General features: G+C 44.4%; 1 protein-coding gene across 1 annotated transcript in view; it reads right to left on the minus strand.

Annotated features, from left to right (window-relative positions):
* The window catches only part of T265_05897 (hypothetical protein), a gene marked incomplete at both ends in the record, with an annotated part of 69,067 nt that overhangs the window by 23,655 nt on the left and 24,868 nt on the right, over window positions 1-20,544 (minus strand). The window contains 4 exons of the mRNA XM_009171026.1: window positions 4,436-4,621; window positions 5,560-5,626; window positions 8,619-9,048; window positions 18,677-19,054. Of these exons, the coding sequence (XP_009169290.1) occupies window positions 4,436-4,621; window positions 5,560-5,626; window positions 8,619-9,048; window positions 18,677-19,054 (1,061 nt within the window). The remainder of the gene's footprint in view (window positions 1-4,435; window positions 4,622-5,559; window positions 5,627-8,618; window positions 9,049-18,676; window positions 19,055-20,544) is intronic.

Raw genomic sequence — 20,544 nt, forward strand, 5'->3', positions numbered from 1 at the left:
GTTCAAGTGGAACATAAAGTTGACGGAAACTCGGGGACTGCGCGCCTACCTGATGAGCCCTGAGAAGGACGAAGCCGGTTGTCGGCGGTCGAAGCATTTTCAGCGACCTTATAAGTAGTGTATTACGACTAAACAACGATCATCTTGTTATGCGAATAACTTCAAGTTTGATAAAGCGGCACAGAAGAAATCAATACAGCAACGTTTCAAACAGCAAGGCGGAGTCCAATCATGTTAGATGATAAATTATTCCAAAAACTGCCGGGTCACGATTATAGCTTCAATTGAGTGACAGATGCATTCTATAAACCGGGATCACGAAAAACGGCGATTTCTGCACTTTTTGCTAGTGGTCCAAGCTAAATTTCGAACGGAGAGAGAGATAGAGGGCATAAAGTTGTGATTGCCTTGCAGAACCGCAAGGTGGCGGGGTATTCTCAGCTCCTCTTGTGGTAAGTCCACTGAATACAAAACGGTCTGCTGTTTTCAATACGAACCAAGAGGCGGCCTATCAACCACTGATATCTGCCCTGCTCATACGACACAAGAATTTGTAAGAATCATTCCGTCCAGGTTTTCGTTCCCAATAAGAAAACGTCGAAGCGAGCAGAGTGTTACATCAATTTGTTAAGCGAACCTGAACATGTTAAAGCAAAATTTTCTAGCCGCTTTGTTTGAGTGAATCAATGTGCTGTCTACGTGATCCTCAGAGACACCATCGGTGGGATTCTGGTAATCGCCTTCAAAGGAGTTTTGTTTTCTCTTTGGCAGTGTTTTTTGTTTTCGAAAGAGGAATGTTCTTTCACAAGACTTGACGGAGTGAAGACTGTGAACAATGAGGTAACGACGCTTGTCCAACGCAGACCCAAGTCTGATGGTTATAACACAGACATGATGTTACATTTTAATGATGCCTCCATAAAAAGTATGTACGCTGCTAAATGCAGTTTATCGTACGACGTTCTCATCAGTCAGATTAAACAGCTAATGTTCGAAAACTGAAGCGTGGTCAAGATTGTCTTGAAACTCATGTGGAGGTGATTCCACGTGGGCATCTTCCACACCGTCAAGAACGTGATGGCGAATTTCACCAGAGAATCAGTAAATTTTGAGGCAACGGCTAAAATAGTACCCATTAGTATTTGTAAAAAAAATTCTGAATTTCTCAGTGTATTAGCCAGCTCCTGAAGGGAAAGTGTCTTCTATTCGCCGGCATTCGCATTTAACTTGCAGACATTTTCAAAGCGGACGAAGAGCTGTCGACAGTGCTCAGCCAGTCGATGGTCAAACCAAACGCTGTTTAGATGCCATTAGCCCTATCACTGTCAGTTTTGACTGGGGAAACATCTAACCTGCGGTTTTAAATCACTCTGGAGCTTCTCATGCTGCGATGGCTAATGAATGGAAGTGTTACGAATGCAGGAACCTGGTTCCCCAGGGGTTAAAGCTGGTAAAAGTTTGGCAAAAAAGCCACATGGCGGCCAGGCTTTTAGGCCAGAGGTTCCATATTGTCCGAATAGACTCATTTGCAAACCAATTAGGCTTTGCGAGAGACTCATCTGGGACACGGCTGAATCCCGCGTTTATGGTGTTTCCAAGCTATTGAATGTGCTGCACCAGGCCGCCCCATGTTTCGGTTGGTACAATATTCGAGATATCGCGATGCATATGTAGTACGCTACTCATAAGGTTGCTGAAAATTGTTCGACAGCCCACAACTAGTTTTACTTTTCTTGGGGTGACCTTTTGTTCCACTTGAATCCGGATGCCACGAAATTTGAGTTATACGATCATCGTAAACAAGAGATTCATCTAGGTAACAGGTGAGTCTCCCGTCGAAACCAAATTGGTATGCAGATGAGCGTAGCTCATTAATTTCTCCATTTGTTTTTCATTTTGCCCTCATCATTCCTAGTCTTTGGATTATCGCGCAATGAGTCTGGTCTTCACAAGTGAATCTGTTGGGCACAATTCAATCTGCTTGCTACCGTGGGAATCCACAGTTCGATCAATTCGTACCGAAAAGCCTCGTACACCCGTTTCCTGTTAGTTCGCGGTATGTAACGCCCCGTGAACCTCTGGGGCGATTAGAGCGGATAGCATCACTCAGCCACGAGTGTGATTAGGCAGCAGTTGGAAAATGTTTCATTCTCAGAAGATGCTTTTTGGGTTATCGACGGTGGGAAGATCTCAAAATTTTATCCAAAAATCTCCGTTGCGTTTGAGCCAACCTATGCTGCGGCGTTGAGCAGAGGACAGTGCACTCATCCATTGAATGCCATTTCAACCGTAAGCGTCAGGGCGACAAGGCAGGGCCCGGGGTCCCCTCCAATCGCCCTTCTTTGGGTTGGAGTTAGAAATTTGCTTTGCCGATTTCTTCGGTCACTGTTCTTTCGAATCAGGCGGTGAACTAAAACCGACAAGGGGGTTCGGGCTTTCTGTTCAAGCATGACGTGCAAGCATGTACGTGCCGTATAGCAGTAGAAATTGAGTAGTAAGTAATAAGTAGTATATAAAAAACAGATATTCTGAACGACCCATACACTTAAATTCATCCTGTCCTTCTCTTAATATCCGCTATCAGTCATGTTCATCCACAATCTTCGTGCTACAGTGCGGCTGTTTTGATTTTTTCTAACCGACTGATTTTCTGAAACCGATCATTCTGCAAAACAGACTGACGAGAATGCCAAAATTGTCAGCTGCATTCCATTCATACCAGGGAGTGGTTGCGTTGGCATAGTTATACGTTTTCTGTTCGAATGAACTATGTTCGAAGGTCGGGGCCTTAAATACTTCAACAAACCGTTCTTGATGGCTCATGTCAATGCCAGAATTCAAGCTTACTTTGAAAGCGATCGCCCGCAGACCAGGCAAAATGACGCAGTAATTCTTGGTATATTTCCACCTTGAGAAACTGGGCACAGTGTGAAACGAGATCCGTGGCCGTAAGGAAAACAAACGGTCAGCTCATAAGGAGGGAGTTGGTTCACATGACCAACAGTGTCCCCGACCGGGTGGCGAACGTAGCACCCTTACAACTATTGCGTGATTGGGCGTAAACTGTTGCGAGGAGGAAAGCTTCAAGCATTCAAGGTCACATTGTGAGTAGGCTGGTTGTCCGATAAGGTCACCCGGACGCCTTTACCTAAATAAACAGGTGGTTGGCTAGCAGGTTATCAATGATATTGCAAACAACTTTATTTTTGTGAGATACTCACCTGGAGCCCAGCTGAATCTCCGTTATGAGAAGTGTATCACCTCTGTCGCGATATCTCGAATATCGTAGCAACTGAAACATGAGGCGGTCTGGTGCAGCACATTCAGTGGCATAGAAACATCACAAACGAGAGATCCAGATACGTTTCAGGTGAGTCTCTCGCAAAACCAAATTTGTTTGCAAATGATTGTATTACGCTAATTTCGTGCTTTTTGTTGACGGTTTAGTGAAACTCAGGGACTGCGCCTACCTGATGAGCCCAAGAAGGGCGAAACCGATCGTAGGCTTTCGAAGTATTTTCAGCAACCTTATGAGTAACGCATTGTGAGATTGCATCGTAAAACTACGCAGTTGTTTCGACAACTCTTTTTGAACTGTACTAGGATTTGACAGCTGCGTAGTGTCAGGCATTTGATGAATAGCCTTTCAGAAACAGATCGACCAGGATCTTTACCGCATTAAAATTTTTGCACAGCACTGAACAACGTTTGGAACAGCTCGTTTAGTTGATGAAGCGTCCCAATAAACATTAAATTCAGTTGAGACCTTCTCCTGTTAGTGAATCTGATCGGTGCTGAAAAGTAGAGAAACTCTGTGCATAGTTTCCATCCTTATCTGGTTTCTGGACAGTACGCATCCGACATCCCAGTTAGTCGTTTGAACATCTGGCCACGAGCGGCTGATCAATGAGCAATGGGGATGCGTAGTACTTCTTTACCTTTCGGCATAGACTGGCTTCCTTTGCAAGACAAAATTTCAATTGAAAATGCCAAATTATCCCCAAAACAAAACTAACCTTATATGTGTTTATATGCACATACATCCAAGTTTGTACTCAGGTATGGAATAAGATCGATGAAAATCTGTAGACTCATGCCAAACGACGCACACAAGCTTGGTACGATCGTTATGCAAGGGTGTGCAAGACTTTTAAACAAATTCATAAGCGATATTGCATACGGGCTGCAGCGAACGCTTTGGTCAGGATAAACCACTAAGCTTGATTTGATGCTTCGTGTAAACATGACGTGATTAAAGCATCACCCTTCCGGACGTTCAGTGCTTATAAAAACCATCGTCGACCATCGTTATCAGCTGTAATAAGCGCATACTTGTCGTACAGTGGTTGTAGCTGCCACAATTTCGTCCAACGATGATTCGGGGAGTTGTCTTGGGTAGGTGCGCTCAACTGCTCTTCTACGCTTTACTTTTCACCAAAAGATTGTTTAAATTGGCCGGCATCTCATCTGTTGGATTCCACTGCTGGCTCAGTATCCTCTGATCCCGTGACGATGACCCCAGATTCTCTGGACGAGTCCGCAGATCGCTTTCTCCGTGGACTGGCAATGGCGAATTTGTTGGCGTTGGCATTCCATTTTTATCGATTAGACCAAGCTCCAGCTGAAGGTAATAATCACGTCACAAAATGAAGTCTGGTAATTTCTTGTTTCGATGTATAAGGTTGGCGAAATCTGTGGCTCTTGTCCGACCTTTTCTAACTGAGTCCGAATGTGAATGCCCCCCAGCTGTTGGTCCCTGGCTTTGCCAGTTGCCGAATACATTCGAATTAAAATACGTACCAACCACATACGCATCATCGTTCAAATTTTTCACGTTTTCGTTTTTGAAATAAAGACTCAATAATGAGTAATATAATAATGGTTCTGATGTAGCTCCCTTTCGATGTCAAGCTGCCACGTCATCCGAAAGAAGCACAAGGGCTGGGATACTGCCAGAATGCCCAACCCTAGACAGGACAAGTCAAGATGCAGAGGTCGGGTTCGAACCACAGACCTTCCGGTCGGTAAATTCGTGCTCTAGCCAATGAGCGGTCTCGCCTCCTGAAGATTGAACTAGGCTGTAACAAGGATTCTAAGAGATGACTGCTGTTCACGTAGCCGCCTGATATTATTTTAGTCAGAAAATGTGGCTGATAACTTAAACGCACGATTGGGGCGGCTATCTCGGATTCCCATCAGGTAATATAAATGATGTTCTCCGTAAAAGCTGCGATGATCAGAGGCTCATCTTTGTGAACTCATCAACATCAGCTGTTAGAACCGCGTACTTGTCGTACAGTGGGGTTAGGTCCCACAGTTTCGTCCATCGATGAACTGGGAAGATGGGGTAGGTGGCTGCGCATTGGACGTGGGAGCTAATAAATTGGTGCGTAAATACAGCACTGTCAGTGGACTTTTAAGTGGGGGATTGGAGAGGTAGCTACTCTAGAAAGCCAAGAATCCTTCCAACTACAGGATGAATCTTCGCTTCAAATGAATTTTTTGCACCGGTGCATAACATTATCCGTTAGAAGGCAGGTTTTAGTGGAAATTACTTACCAAAATTTTGTCGGAATAAACAAACGGCTTCGGGTTTTTGAAGAACATTCGCTGCAGAGGATCATGGCTGACAAAAAGGGGAAAATCATACAGTGAATGGGAGCGCGTTTGAATAAAACTGATTCCTATTTTGTTACGACATTGCTGTATATTCAGAGGTTGGAAAGGGCCACAAACAGTGCCAACTAAGGATTTGCATGCTAAAACGATATCCCCTTAACTGATCACTAAAACTGAGAGTCAGGAGTCCCTGGGGGTATTTTTGTTGTCTCAGATATCTCACCTTCATCGGACCACGGAAAAAGCTCCTACAAACTGAAAGCCGTTGAGCGTCGCTTCTCCGATGATCCATCTGATGTAAACGCTTTAATGACCAGACCAACATATGGTCTGAACTGCTGCAGTTGACGACCATAGTCACGTACACGCCACACATGCATGAACCATATGAAAGTTCAGATGCGATCTAAAACGACGCCGACGAGCGGAGAGAGCCTGATTGTTTTTTGCAAACAGTTGCTGTCCTATTTCACTGCGTTATATAAAACACACGCTCACACACCAAGAGTGTCATCGTCTTCCAAGTTCCATCCACCTTACCCCCGCTTACGTGAGCCCCAACGCTCCAGCACTTTAAATGCACGCGTGAGTAAGCAATGACATGGTCCATTCAGAAAGTGTGACGCCAGCGCCCAAGCAAGTGTGTGCGTGAGTAAACTCCGTCCCAAGAGGAACCGTAATCCCTCGGTGTCATCAGCAATTTTCGATCTTGAAGACAGTCCTGGGTGCAATGGCTAAACCGGCAAGCATTGTGTTGTAATTGCCGTCTTGTGCATCGTTACCCCTCTTCAAATACAATTACTGAATATGGTACGAAACGAAAACCAGTAAAGATTCCCAATCTAAAACTGTAATTCATTATATCACACACGTAAGGAGTAAGAGTACAGATTAGTTCGTAGAAAACATCTGTGGGCCAAGTAAACTGAGAATAATATCGATTGTTCGGAATAGTTTATACATTCCGAGTTTCTGTAACGATTAGGTTTGTCGCCAAAAGGTAACGAAGTTCCCTATCTTCTGCGGCGGAAAATTTTTGGCACGTGAAAATCTAATCTTCTCGGGGGTATTCCTTGTTTGGAGGGACGGTACTCGCTGTGTGGGCAGGTGAAGTCCGAGGTGTTTTCCCCATGCCGAAATCTGCTTGCCTATGCACTAACCAGCCCTTCTTACACTTTTGCTTCAACCAAACATGACCTTCAAGACAACATACTTCCCCAAACTGAAATCTGCCAAGTGAAGTACACCTCAGAGTAATCATAAGATCAAATGAAAATCTCGCTAAAGATCCTAGAAGATCACAGAAAATTCATCCTTTGGATAACACAACTGAAAAGTTTTCGTGTCGTCTGAAGGGTCTTATTAGAACGGAGGGGCATGCGTTTTTCCGTTATATGGTACGGCGCACTGAAATCGATTTTTAGGAAACAGAACATTGGAAATTCAATCAGGACTCATAAAACGACAGATTTTGTAGTCTCTTGGTTAGGATCCAGTTGCTACAAAGCACCAGTTCGCTTTTAAGGCCATTTTTTATAACGAACTCGGAAAACGGACCCAAGCTGCACTCCGCGGTGAAAAATTAGCTTTTTACGTTTTCCAGTGATGTCCGGTCTTAGGTTACCTCCACCATCAGGGTGACAAACCAATGTGCTTTGCAGTATGGCACTCAAAGCCAAATGTAACTGGGGTAGTACTTTATACAACAATATGTAAACTGTCTTATTGTTTCCGTGTTCAAGTCTTTTGAAGTTCAAGGCGAATGAGGAGGGTTTCGAGATTTTCACAAGGAGCATGCACTTACTAGTCCACCCTAGAAGTGAGTTTATGTCTGAAAAACAATAAATCAGAGCGATACTTGGAGAATACGGGGTGTACTCTTTCAAGCCCATCCAATCACTTCTGTAGTCACACTGGAAGTTCAACAGTGAGGAGTAGAGTGTGTGGCCGTTGGCTTGTTCGCTAAGCAGGGTGATTTGATTGTAAACGTTTCATCACCAATCGAGGTGACATCATCAGTGCGTTATTGGGGAGCGTAGTAGTGCGTAACGCTACGCAATCAAATTGCCCAGGTCAGTGAATAAGCCAACGAACATCTACGCCACTTGAGCTACCAACAATTTTCTCTATGGAAAAGCAGAGAATGTATCGCGTTTTGTTGATCCCCAGGTAAAAATTAAAGTGTACAAGTTGCATTCAGGGATGTCTAAGACTCATCCAAACATGATCTAGGCTAGATAATTCATCGTTTACTTTTTACGCTTTTGTAGAATGTTTCAAGGTCAACTCAGGAGTAAACATGGTTTGACTTGTCAGCCTAACGAAAGCCTGAGCAGTGCTCACTCGCGGAACCAGTCAATAACGTGTGACCATGAGATGTGGATATCATGACTGAATCACGAGTGGTGCTAGATCCTGCCAGTTAATCGCCCATCAATCGATAGGGCCGAATGATCAAGTGAGTAGCTGGGAGATCGCAAATTCAAAGCTCTCTCTGCCCTGCCGATTATTCCCGATAGAACTGAAACAATTGTTCACTGGTTCTCTGCTATTCAGCATAGACACGCATCAATTAAAGAACGAAATCTCCAATGCAGACGCCTCAAGAACATTGCTGCCTGACCTATAACGTTGAATCTTTTGGATGTACATCGAACTGTGCAAACTGGGGTTCAAATTACTTCTGATTTAACGGTGCGTGGCGTCCGAATCAAGAACTCACAGCCAGGTCGCCCACTGAGACCAGGGTTATCTACAGTTCTGCAGCCCTATATTTCACGATCCATTCAGAGTTCTTGCTTTTAGCAAGTATAGTTTAGTTCACGTTAGAGTGTATAGAGTTGTACTGACCGTTTATATTCACAAACATTGTGGAGTCTGGACGTTTATTTACAAGCAGTCGATACACAGACCGCTTCCTTTAGTCCAAGAAATCGTTCCTACCACTGATGAACTAAGACAAAATGCCTCCACGCGGGTGTTGAATGGGTTCCACTCACTTTGGTTCGTGGGATGCTTTCGTACTACATCGATTTCCGTTGTCCTGACGCCTGGTTTCCCCCGACAGCGCAGCGGATTTACCGCTTTGAGCAGGTGGAAGATACACTCCACCTTCGGTAGATTGAATAAGACAGCTTGTAGAAAGCTCATCTAACCGGTTTTGAAGCGATTCTGCATTGAAATGTTCTGTTCTCACATGACTGTCAGGTACAATTTGTCCTCCACTTGGACTGTTCAACTCATCAGAGATGGTTGTGCTGTCCAGACGATATGTCCCTCGTCCTCCGGCTGAAGAATAACTGGGGTCGCTTCCTGGCGGACTTCGTCTATCCATACCATTTGGGACTTCCAATGTCCGCTTGTTTTCTTCGAATAGATGGTTCTCGCTCCGCGCCCCTGCTTGTTCCGGAGATCTTTTGGCTTCAGGACCTGGAACAAGAGAGAAGCCATGTATAAGGAATACAGTCATGTCAAGCCTATTCTGGTAAAGCTTCAATTAAGCCAAGTAACCTCCCACATTGAACGCCATCCCAGAGGTGACGTCTTATGCCAACTTCAGTGAATGCGGAACCAATTAGAACTGACCCTTGAATTCTAGGTACTGCGGCTTCATTGCAAGTTTCTTGAACGAAATAAAGTAGTCTAGGTCGCATATCGTCACAAATTGCGGTCTTCCTCATATACGTTCACTAGACAAAATTTGTGAACAAGTGAACAACTCGATGCATTGGTAAGCAAACAGTTTTGCTGTGTTTTTCGGTGTCAGATGAGTTAATCAATGCCTTGATCGATGGTTGAGGATACGCTGCACGATAAATCATTACTATGGGCTAGGGATAGATTCGTGGTTCGAACCCACTCGACTGCTCCTGTCTAGGCTTGGACAACCTAGCAGTATCCCAGCGCTCGTGCCTCCTTCCGTTGGCATGGTAGCTAGGCAACAAAGGAATGCTACAGTCGAACGATGTTGCTCTTGGCAGTGACATTCTCAAGAACAGGACGTGGCTCTTAGATGAGATCATGGTGCATAGCGAGTTACGATGGTACGTATGATATCATTCACCTCTAACAGCTTGTGCAATGGAATGCTAACCGGTAGTATAAAGAGAGCCTCCAAGTGAGTACCAGCTAGATCAAGAGTTTCTTGTGACAACTACCGTACTGAAGCACAGATGACGCTTATTCTGTTTTTCCTGATGTGGAGTGATCACAGATACCAGTGAACCTTGCTTGATGTTGACGTTTTATGAACATTGGCTAGTGTTAGATTAGGCTAGCACCTCCTAAAGGATTACGACGCTAGAAGTTACAGTTCAGAAGCAGTTTTCTTAGGAATCTGGTGAGGCTTCCCCTTATTACTTCCTGAGGCTAAACTTTTTGTTGGCCGAAGCCGTGTCACAAGCCAGTATAAACGGCTATTGTACGGAAACCAATCGCGCGGGAAGTGCTTAAATCACGTGATTAATCGATTCGCGAATTGATTTTAGGGTTTTGCGGGATAGGTATTTTTGTTCATAGTCACACCACTCACGTTTGAACGGTCGTGTTCCTGTTCTGGTGTAATTATTCCGGTGAGTCCACACCAAATGGGGGAAGCATTGGACCCGAGTTACTGGGTCGTCGTTCGATGAGTCGGGCACACCAATCACATCGCTCAAGTGTGAACACGTTCGCCTGTTCAGACGTGATAATTCAGATGCGTCCAACGTGCGTTGGTGGAGTAGTGGTTACACGCTCGCCTCGTGTCAGATGTCCGGGGTTCGAATCCCGACACGGCCATTGGCAGTGCACTGCTGATGAGCTCTAATAAGAGCAAGACTCGAGTCCAGTGCTTCCCCCATTTGGTGTGGACTCACCGGAATAATTACGCCAGAACAAGAACACGGCCGTTCAAACCAGAGTGGTGTGACTATGAACAAGAACTGATTTTACTCATTCAATTCTTCAAAGTGGTACTCACTTGTCTTATCAATTATCGTGTGAATCTAACCTAACGACGGACATGGTTCAGTTCTACTCAAAGTGTCCAGTTTGGAAATTGTACGGAAAGTTTAATCACAGTCCGTGCGGAGAGGATGAAAGGAAAAAGTGTTGTAAACGATTTCAAAGTCATTGAAACCCAGCGTTGGAAAATAAACAGTTGGAGCGGAACAATTACAGAGAAGAGTTTATTGTTTTTTTTTAAGAAATATTCTTGGTTTTGGTGCAACTTTTCTAGAGATAACTAATCCAATCCCGGACTCGAGTTCCCACTGAACGGACAGAAAAAAATGGAACAACGACCTCTATTCAGGGAAGAATTTTGAAGTTTTCGCTGGTTAGAATAGAACAGAGTTACAGCCCCACTGCGTGCACACTAGTATCAGTTTGAATTGACATTCCTTTTGCTATGTTGTGACCAGGAAGCTCCAGAATGAGGTGCTTGAATCTATCTGGAGAATACAGCAGTAAAGATTGTAGAATAAAAAGCCCCCACGGAAAAACCACAGAACCTATGATATGGATCTAGAACATCCATATTTGAAAACAACGAAAGAAATCTCACATAGGCAAACTCATTTTGACGCCACGACCTTCTCAGCTACAAATGATGATGAGCACGGGGGCACAAAAGTCCACGAACAATCACGAACGAACTGTAGGACAACCTAGGTTTACCCGGCCGGTGCATCTTCAACCCGACCGGGATAGCGGCAATTCATAAATCGCTTGGACTAAACGTTGTAGATATATAATCTAAAATCACGCTCTCTATATCTGCGCCTGACTGTCTCTTAACTTACATCAGGTGCACGACGACCCTGGTCACGTGAGAGGATAAACCCCAAGGTTCTAAACCTCTGTACAAAATTGGTGCAATGCTTCCTCAAAGAAATACCATTTACTTTGTAATTTCCACTTTATACATCTTGTGTAATTCGTACTGAAACTACTTTATCTCTCTATCATCCCATTAGGATGTCCCAGTTTTGTCTGATTGGCTTGGTTTAGTCTGGTCTATAGGTGAAACTAACCTAGGTGGATGGTAAGAATGGCCACTGGACTGGACGTGGTAACAATCAGAATGGAGATGCAACTGAAGGCAGAATTAGAACTCGTCAGGTGTTCGGCAACCAAACGTCTTGTTATATTCAGGTTTTAGCACCTCATACGTTTCATTGGGACGTTACCTTTGTACTCGAATATGAACGCGGAAATTTCCCATCACAGTTCGGGGGTAACATTCTTGCACACACCTTCAGACTACAATCACTAATTTGAAAATATTAAGGGATAGTTCATATTCGTCATTTGAGCTGCAATCACTGACCAAAGGGTCCATATTTTGAGCCCACCTTCTGCATCTCCACTGCTCCTTTCTAGGCTTAGATAAACTGGCAGTATGCCAGCCATCATTTTTCCTTCAGCTGGCTTGGTAGCCAGGCCCAGGAAGGGAGTTACGGCTGGAGAAGTATTTTACTACATCGCCATTACTGTAGTAATAATATCGCTTCAAGTATTACCCATAACACATACGTTTGTTCGCGGAAACATCGCGGGTAAAGATGCCGTTTTGAAGAGTTTGAGGCTGGTTTACAAGGCAACAAGCTGCGCTGAATGGTATTCGTTATGACATCTGTTCAACTAGATCTTTATTGCGCAGTGCTTTGCAGTTTTTCAATGATTTTACAGAAAACAACGCATTCTCTTGTAATCTTTCTTCTAACTCGGAAGAACTCGGTGGAACGAAAGGTTCGAGGCGGCTCCTGTTAAGTGTTGGGCACCTCGGGGGGGGGCTCTTGAGTTTGCTTCAAGTATCGCAAGAGCGAGTCGTTGGAAGTAAGTTGGAGACGACAGACCAAAAAAATTTAATGTTGTTTCGAGAATATTTTTCCCGTGTTTCCGGGATTCTATCTGCAAATTTGGACCGTTTTGGAAGGCGTTTTTAAGCACCCTTGTTGCAACCGAACCATGCATATCTGTGCTGTAAATGGGAACACCTGCAATGCAATCAGTTAGTGCTCGTGTCGCCTCGCAAGTGAGGTTATTCTACCCAAAGCATTCTCCCCGTATTAGGGATATCATATCAAGACATTTTGGGACGGTGTGGATTCATCCTGTAATTAGAACATAAGCTTGCAATCAGGTTTCCCCGAGAAACCAGGGCCAGAAATCTGATGAGGCCACGTGACAGGTTGAAACCTATGACTGCGTCTAGGACTAGGAAACCGTATCCAAGGCTGTCGTGACAACAACTTTTTTTCCGTCTATTTACCCAGTGGGCATTTGGAGAACCAGCTCCGAACGTAACGGGACTACATAACAGCCAATGGAATAACCGTTTTTCCGTCGAGACAGATTTCATTGGTTGTTCTTCACGCGCCCTTGACAGATGAGTTGTATTCTTAGTATCGCTGTTTTTTGACCCGCTCGTACGAGACAGTGATCAATAGAGCAGCTGGCTCGCACGTTCGTTGACTTTTTCTGGTTTGGCCAAGCGCAGCAGGCGATCGATCTGCTAGCCAGACCGGGGTTCACGATAATAAGAAGGCATTAAGGAGACTGCGGTCCACAGCGGCAACCTAGCAGTATCCCAACCCTCGCGCTTCTTCCGGGTTGAATGGTATTCACTAATCAGAGGGCTGCTACATCAGAAGAGTCTTCAGGTCACTCTTGCCTGCGTGAGAACTTCCTTGTGTCCTGGAGCGACTACTCAGAAGATTCCATATCAAGAGCGAGGAAGCACGGCACTTGAGTTCTGATTTTGTTAGAGTCATTGCCGGAGTTCGAACTCCGGACGTGTGAATGTGATTCCACTACCCCACAAACGCACGCTGGACACAGCGGACTTACCACTTCCAAACGAAAGTAAATGTTCACGCGGTGCAGTCCAGCCACTGTTTCATTTACGTATAGGTTTCCTTCTCAAATAGGTAAGCAGAATACTGGCCGTGTAGACAGTTACTCGTCGTCATGGAAGATTGAAGCGCATGGAAGCGCAACACACCCGACAGTTTGTTTAACTTACTGGGATGAAGGGAAGGGCTCAAGCTTATTGACATTCGTGGACCCCCTAGGGTGTTTCTGACGTTTCAACTTGGTCGGGACGTTGTATCAACTAACCCCGAAGTGTTAGCTCACTGAGCGGAATTCACGTCACTGCGCTACCATGTTTCAACAGAGAACAGGCTGTGGAATACACCATGTGGAAAGAATGACGCCAGTCAGTGTAGACTGGAAGTCTAGTTTCGTCAGTTTTACCTCCAGGGCGTCCACCCTTTTCAGAGACTCCACTACTCATATGGAGTGAACTACTCAAAGACAACAGAAGACCTAGAGTATGCGGCATGACAGTTTTGCCAGAGCTTAAGACATGCTGACCTCTTCTGACTGATAGTCACTTTTTCAGGCGCGCTGATTCCTTGGTTATTTGATACAAGTCTTGTGTCAGCACTGTTGTGGAATGTAGGTAGCTCGGGTGCGCTGTTTGGTTGTTGGTCTGTTCGCCGAGCTTGGCAGTTGGAGTGCAGACGTTTCATCACCAATCGAGGTGACATCGTCAGTGAAGGGTTGAGTGGATGAATGAGACCCACTCATCCAGTGGGACTTGTTTACTGTCAAAGTTTGGCCACAGCAATTATCCCAAACAAGCCGAATCTGTAGAGGCCGTTAGTACAGCGTTACCGCTCACGTGACCTGACCACGTGACCATCGGTCACAGGCTCTGAGTTTTTACATTCTGGTATTTTCTTTCATGAACTCCTTCAGTTTGGGAGACAACGTCCCTTTCGTTTTCATTATTCAGCATATTCCATGCTTGGGTTTTTTCCAATTTAGAAAAAAATCATAGCAAACCAACAGGTGATACACTAGAACCAGTCGCATGTTGATGGGAAAAGGCTAACGGTCGCTAGGATAGTCACTACAATGTCGATCGCCATGGTAACACATTTATTTGGGAGCAGACTAACGTTCGTCCAAGTACAACCGGGTATAGGTTCTCTTACGATCTCTTGAAAGTCCAAGAACTGTAAGCGATCATCGACAAAATTCAGCCACGTTTTCATCATCAGTCTACCAATCGCTAATCACCGATGAAAACTAAAGTACGTTGAGGACTTGAGATTTGGACTTGCTGCGAGCGTCCGAAATTCAATTTAGGACAACCAACGTCAGTAAACAGTAGTTCATTGTAAAACCTTGTACTATAACAAAAGTCGATGAACAGAGTAATAAAATCGATGATTGTTCTATAGAGTTACTAATCTAAATGCCCCAGTGGCAGGGTTTTAAATTGGGCTGCTCGCCAACATTCGATCTGCTGTTTGGTCACGTGCCCTATAATCAATACGCAAATTCACACGATTGCCCACTGGGAAAGTTAAGATCAACCGTCCTGTGGAAGGAATTGCGTGACATCCGACATCTGCGTTTGTGGGAAGGGATCTCTTGTTAAAAATGGTCTCCACTCCACAGATGGAGATGACCTTAGGTTGAAAAGTGAACAAGCAAGTCAGATCAAGCGGAAACGGTTGATGACAGAGATTCTCAAACCGTCATGAACTTCGAAAAAACAGCCAATAAGCAACTCCGAGGAAATAAATCTGTATAGTTGGAATGCACTACTTATAAGGTTGCTGAAACCACTTCGATACCCTACGACCGATTCCGCCCTTGTTGGGGCTCATCAGGTAGGTGCAGTCCCCCGGTTTCCGTCAACCTTGTGTTCTACTTGAAACCAAACTGCACGAACTCAGCGAAATACACTCATTTGCAACCTGATTTGATTTTTTCGAGAGACTCACCTGGAACCTAGCTAAATCTCTCGTTTGTGATGCTCTCAGGCGCCTGAATGTGCTGCATCAGGCCGCCTCAAGTTTCCGTTGAGATATCGCGATATATTTATATTCGTAACGCACTACTCATAAGGTTTCTAAAAATTCGTCGACAGCCCACGACCGGTCTCGCCCTTCTTGGGGGCCATCAGGTAGACGCAGTCCCCGAGTTCCCATCAACTTTGTGTTCTATTTAAGACCAAATTGCACGAAATTAGCGAAATACACTCATTCGCAAACTAACTTGGTTTCCCACGAGACTCACCCGGTACCCAACTGAATCTCTCTCGTGCATTCAGTTACCTGGAAACATCACAAACGAGAGATCCAGCTGGGTTCTAGGTGGGTCTCTCAAAAAAAAACGAATTAGTCTGCAAATGAGTATATATTCGCTAAAACTGGATAGGTTACACTGTGAAAAAGACTCTCAGATCGCATGAGATGTCAAAATCATCAACTTAAGAAGAAAGTAGCTGAAATTTTTAGAAAAATCAAGCCCAACCCCAAGAAACACCCCATCAGGCGAAAATTTCAAACAGCCATTAGGACATTCTTACTTCGAAAATTCTTGGTTATTCGCTGGTCTAAACTTTCAGCTTTTATTCATAATTCGTTGTTCAAGGTGAATTGCTGAGTCACGCAAGATTACCAATGCGTTGCCTTGGTTACAAAAATTTTTACTATGTAAAGTTTCTGAATGTGTACTTTATCACTGTGGTGTTTTATTCCGCGGTGGGTTTAGTGAGAATAACTTAGGCCCGATACGAAAACAAAACAGCGGGCCACGAAAAACGAAATAATCTTATGTTCTCAAAAACATGAGAGGCCCAAAATCCTCTCGATTGTGTACTGGTTAACTAATAAACTGAAATTCTCACTCGGGTGTCATGCTTCAAGCGAGGCCTTCTCTCAGAAGACTTCACGACTGACTGGTTCCAGGAAGAAACATTTGACCTTGGACAGATAATATATATGTGAGTTCATACCAAGGTTTTCGACGCAAACAGCTGCCGAACTACTGCAAAACAAGCGGCATTTTTTTCATTTTGATTTACTTGAACTTTTCAGAACGACGCCAAGTGCAACCTTGAAAGGGTTTGAGTGAGTGAGACACCTTCAAAACTGAACCGTCAACTTTTGTGAGTTACTGTGTCCAATGCTTCCACAACGATGCCCATCACGTCCCTAGTTCGTTTGTGACTGCTTTGCATTTAAACGTACCGCGTAAATATTTGCGCTGACTGTGATTGGCTAAGGTGCATCACTGCCAATCAAGTATTTGAAAAACATGATTGGACGGTTCGTCTCATAGCCTTAGTTGGAGCAGGATGACTATCTAATTTATGATGTTCTCAAAAGAAACTGAGTGTACTGAGTAGTGTATTACTTCAATACAGTATACTGCGATACCTCGAATACTGTACCAAGAGCAACATGAGGCGGTCAGGTGCAGCTAATTAAGTTGAGTAAGAATATCATTAACGGGAGATTCAGCTGCGCTTCAGGTGTCTCCCGTCAAAACCAAATTGATATGCAAATGAGTGTATTTGTGGAAATCGCTTAATTTGGGTTCAAGTAGAACATAAAGTTGACGGAATCTCGGGGAGCGTGCGTACCTGTTGAGGCCCAAGAAGGGGGAAACCAGTCGTGGACTGTCGAGGAAATTTCAGCAACCTTTTGAGCAGTACATTACAAGTATGTATGTATCGCGATATCTCGAATTTCGTAGCGACTGCAACATGAGGCGGCGTGGTGCAGCACATTCAGTTGCCCGGAAAACATCAAAACCGAGAGATCCAGGTAGGTTCCAGGGAAGTCGTTCGAGAAACCGACTTTGTTTGCGAATGAGTGTATTTCGCTAATTTCGTGTGATTTGGTTTCAAGTAAAACATAAGGTTGACGGAAACTTGGGGACTGCGCACCAATCTGATGAGCCCCAAGAGAGGCAAAACCGGTCTTGGGCTGTCGAAGAGTTGTCAGCAACCTTGTGAGTAGTATCCTCGAATGTCGTGCCAACTGAAACATGAGGCGGCCTGTGTGCAGCACATTCAGTTGTCGAGTATCATAAACGAGAGGTTCAATTGAGTCCCTCTTAAAAACCAAATTGATTTGCAAATGAGTGTATTTCTCGAAAACAATCCAACTTCGGTTCAAGTGGAACACAAGGTTGACGGAAACTCGGGAACTGCGCCTACCTGATGAGCCCCAAGAAGGGCGAAACAGGTCTTGGGCTGTCAAAGAGTTTTCAGCAACCCTGAGAGTAGTTTGTCTACCGTCTATCATTTGTCTGTCACTTCAACGCTACCAGCTCTTCACGATGGAGTGATCTTATCACCTGCTATGCAACTATCAAATTAACTATTGAACTGATGTTTAATCCAGGCCATATTAGTCAGAGTGAAACGTTATTCTTCAATCAAATAATTGTCAACCAATCAGCGTTGATTTTGAGCGATCGATTATAACGAGACGTTGTTTTGATCGCACAATCTAAGTCACGCTAGGCTTTTTTCCAGGATAGATGCTAAGAATGTCCACTTTGAAGAACTGTAGAAATTTAAGAAAGACCTCGTTTGACTACATCCAGATACGTCCCTACTCCAGCAAGTCACGGGATGCCCGAAATACTTAAGTAGGTCAAAAAACTTTCATCAGTAGATCAAATAAATTGGAACCGGTTAGGCAAAACTGATGGGGGAAACTTCAGATTCCGCTTGAAAAACCCGCATAAACAGGGAAATAATGCATGCCACAAGGAGGTGAAAGTGTACCACCAGATGCTGTGATAGGGAAACGTTTCCCATTTTACTAATTTTTGAAGGGAGAAACAGAGTCGAGTTGATTCCTCTGGGTCATATCTCTAGACTGGAACAAGATTTTGTTCTCGTCACCCATCTTCTAAGCAGGTGGTTTGGATACGACTGGAAAAAATCAGACGCAAAAAGTGATATTCATTTGGAGGGAGACATTGGGAACACTTCCAGCGGTACTGATTCTCAAGTTTTCACACTCCTGCAGATGAAGGAATCAAAACCACCCGACCTGTGCGTGCGCTTTGTTTTGTACTCTCGAACAGTCGTTCCCCGCTGTTTGAAGGACCTTGAAGAAATCAAGGTAAACGATTGAATATAGCCATTCTAGAACTTACTGTACTCTCCACTCTAGAGTGAGTCCCATACACTGGGGCTCTCCAATTCTCTCTACGATTTCGGGAATATTTAAAAAACATGTATAATGATTACCTGTTTTTTGAATTTCGTTCAGCGTTCCCAACGCCTTGATGCCCTTAACCTTCAGCGGTGGTATCTGACGATCTGGTATATCGCGGGTGAACCATTGGTAGAGTTCCGCTGCCAGTGATGCGTTGTGGAGTCTTCGGTGTGCTGGTGATCTCGCCAGACCTTGGGAGCAGAATCCGATCAGGTTCACGTGATGCAAGTCGGTGTTGGAGTTTTGCGAATCATTCGGCTCGTTTCCAGATCCGGTGCAGGCAGCCGGCATGAGAGACAAAACCGAATGGAGTTCCCTTCGGCCACGACATAAATTGGCCACCAAACGTGCATTGTGCTGAGATGCCGCGGGTTCCAGTTCACCTCCCGGACCGAAGTTGAAGTAAAAGTCTTAAAGCAAACAGAGGGGGTAACATTCGTAATTCTGATGAGTTATACGTCAGATTTACTGATAACCAGTAATATACTTGTGACCTGAGAACTGAGCTTCACTGCTTGTGAATGGACCTCCTTTCCGTTATAAATAAATGCCAGTGAATGAGAACCAAAACCAGTTTTCTATGTTACCCAGAAGTTACTCAGAAGTTTGCTGAAATCCCTTCGAACCGGTTCAGCCATTCTTTGAGCTCATCAGGTAAGAAAACCATAAATGAGAAATTCAGCTGAACATGCTGTGGAAACCAAGTTGGTGTGCAAGTGGGTATAGTTCGCTAAATCAATTTTAGTTGAAATTCCTGGTTTTCAAATAAAACTGGCGTGGTCCAAAGGCAGCCGACCCGGAAACATCAGAAAAACTCCATTATTCAACCGGGCAAATGCAGAGGCGGCAATCTAAGGGGGCATCACCGGTTTCAGTCGAAAGATCCCAGAAACTTATCTGTATTGCTACGCTCACAACGGAACATATGACCTGAAATCATCTCCTTTTATGTCATGACTGGCTTGATATGGCATAACACTGCCTTGGTGAAAACTGTTAGCGGTCCTAGACGTAACAGACTACTGGTAAGGTTGCTGAAATCTCTTGGATAGCCCACGACCGGTTTTGTCCCTCTTAGGAAGCATCAGAGAGGCGCAGTCCACGAGTTTCCTTCAACTTCATGTTAGCAGTCTTGTTTTGGTTTTAAGAGGTTCTTTTTCCGACTAAAGATGAGCTGAGCTGTGTCAGAGAGCAGGTTTGGAGCAGCTGATTACGATGGTTATCGGGCTCGATCGCATACTGCTATGCATCGGCAGATGCAATAAAATGGTGTCTTTAAAAACGAATGCCTGTGACAGGACGGTCAAAAAGAGTCTTAAATCAATTATACACAAATCCAGTGTAACTGAGGACGGTGGAAATCGATAATCAAGATGTGGAAGTTTTTGTAATATACTACTCATAAGGTTGCTGAAAACCTGTCGACAGCCCACGACCGGTTTCGCCCTATTAGGGGCTCATCAGGTTTACGCAGTCCTTGGGTTCCGTCAATCGTATGTTCTACTTGAAACCAAATTTCACTAAATTAGCGAATATACAATCATTTGCAAACTAATTTGTTTTTTTTGCCTGAGAACACCACAAACGAGAGACTCAGCTCAGTTCCGGGTGAGTCTCTCGAAAAACTAAATGAGTTTGCAAATGAGTGTATATTCACTAAGATGTGGAAGTGTTTTTTCCTCAGTTGATGTCACTGGACACGTGGATGTTTTCCTCACAACCTCCGGGCTAGTACTTAGTGTCCGTAACGCGCCACCCCCAAATGCTGATCAGAAGGTAGCAACGCTCATCAGCCATTTACAAAGTTTGCATAAAGTTGCCAGGTTTGCATGGAACCTTCGAGTGATTAATTCGCAAGTTTAAAGTTTACACCACTTCTCACCCTCCTGTAGGAGGTTTT

This window comes from Opisthorchis viverrini (assembly GCF_000715545.1).
Source record: "Opisthorchis viverrini unplaced genomic scaffold opera_v5_116, whole genome shotgun sequence".
Classification (NCBI taxonomy): Eukaryota; Metazoa; Platyhelminthes; class Trematoda; order Opisthorchiida; family Opisthorchiidae; genus Opisthorchis; species Opisthorchis viverrini.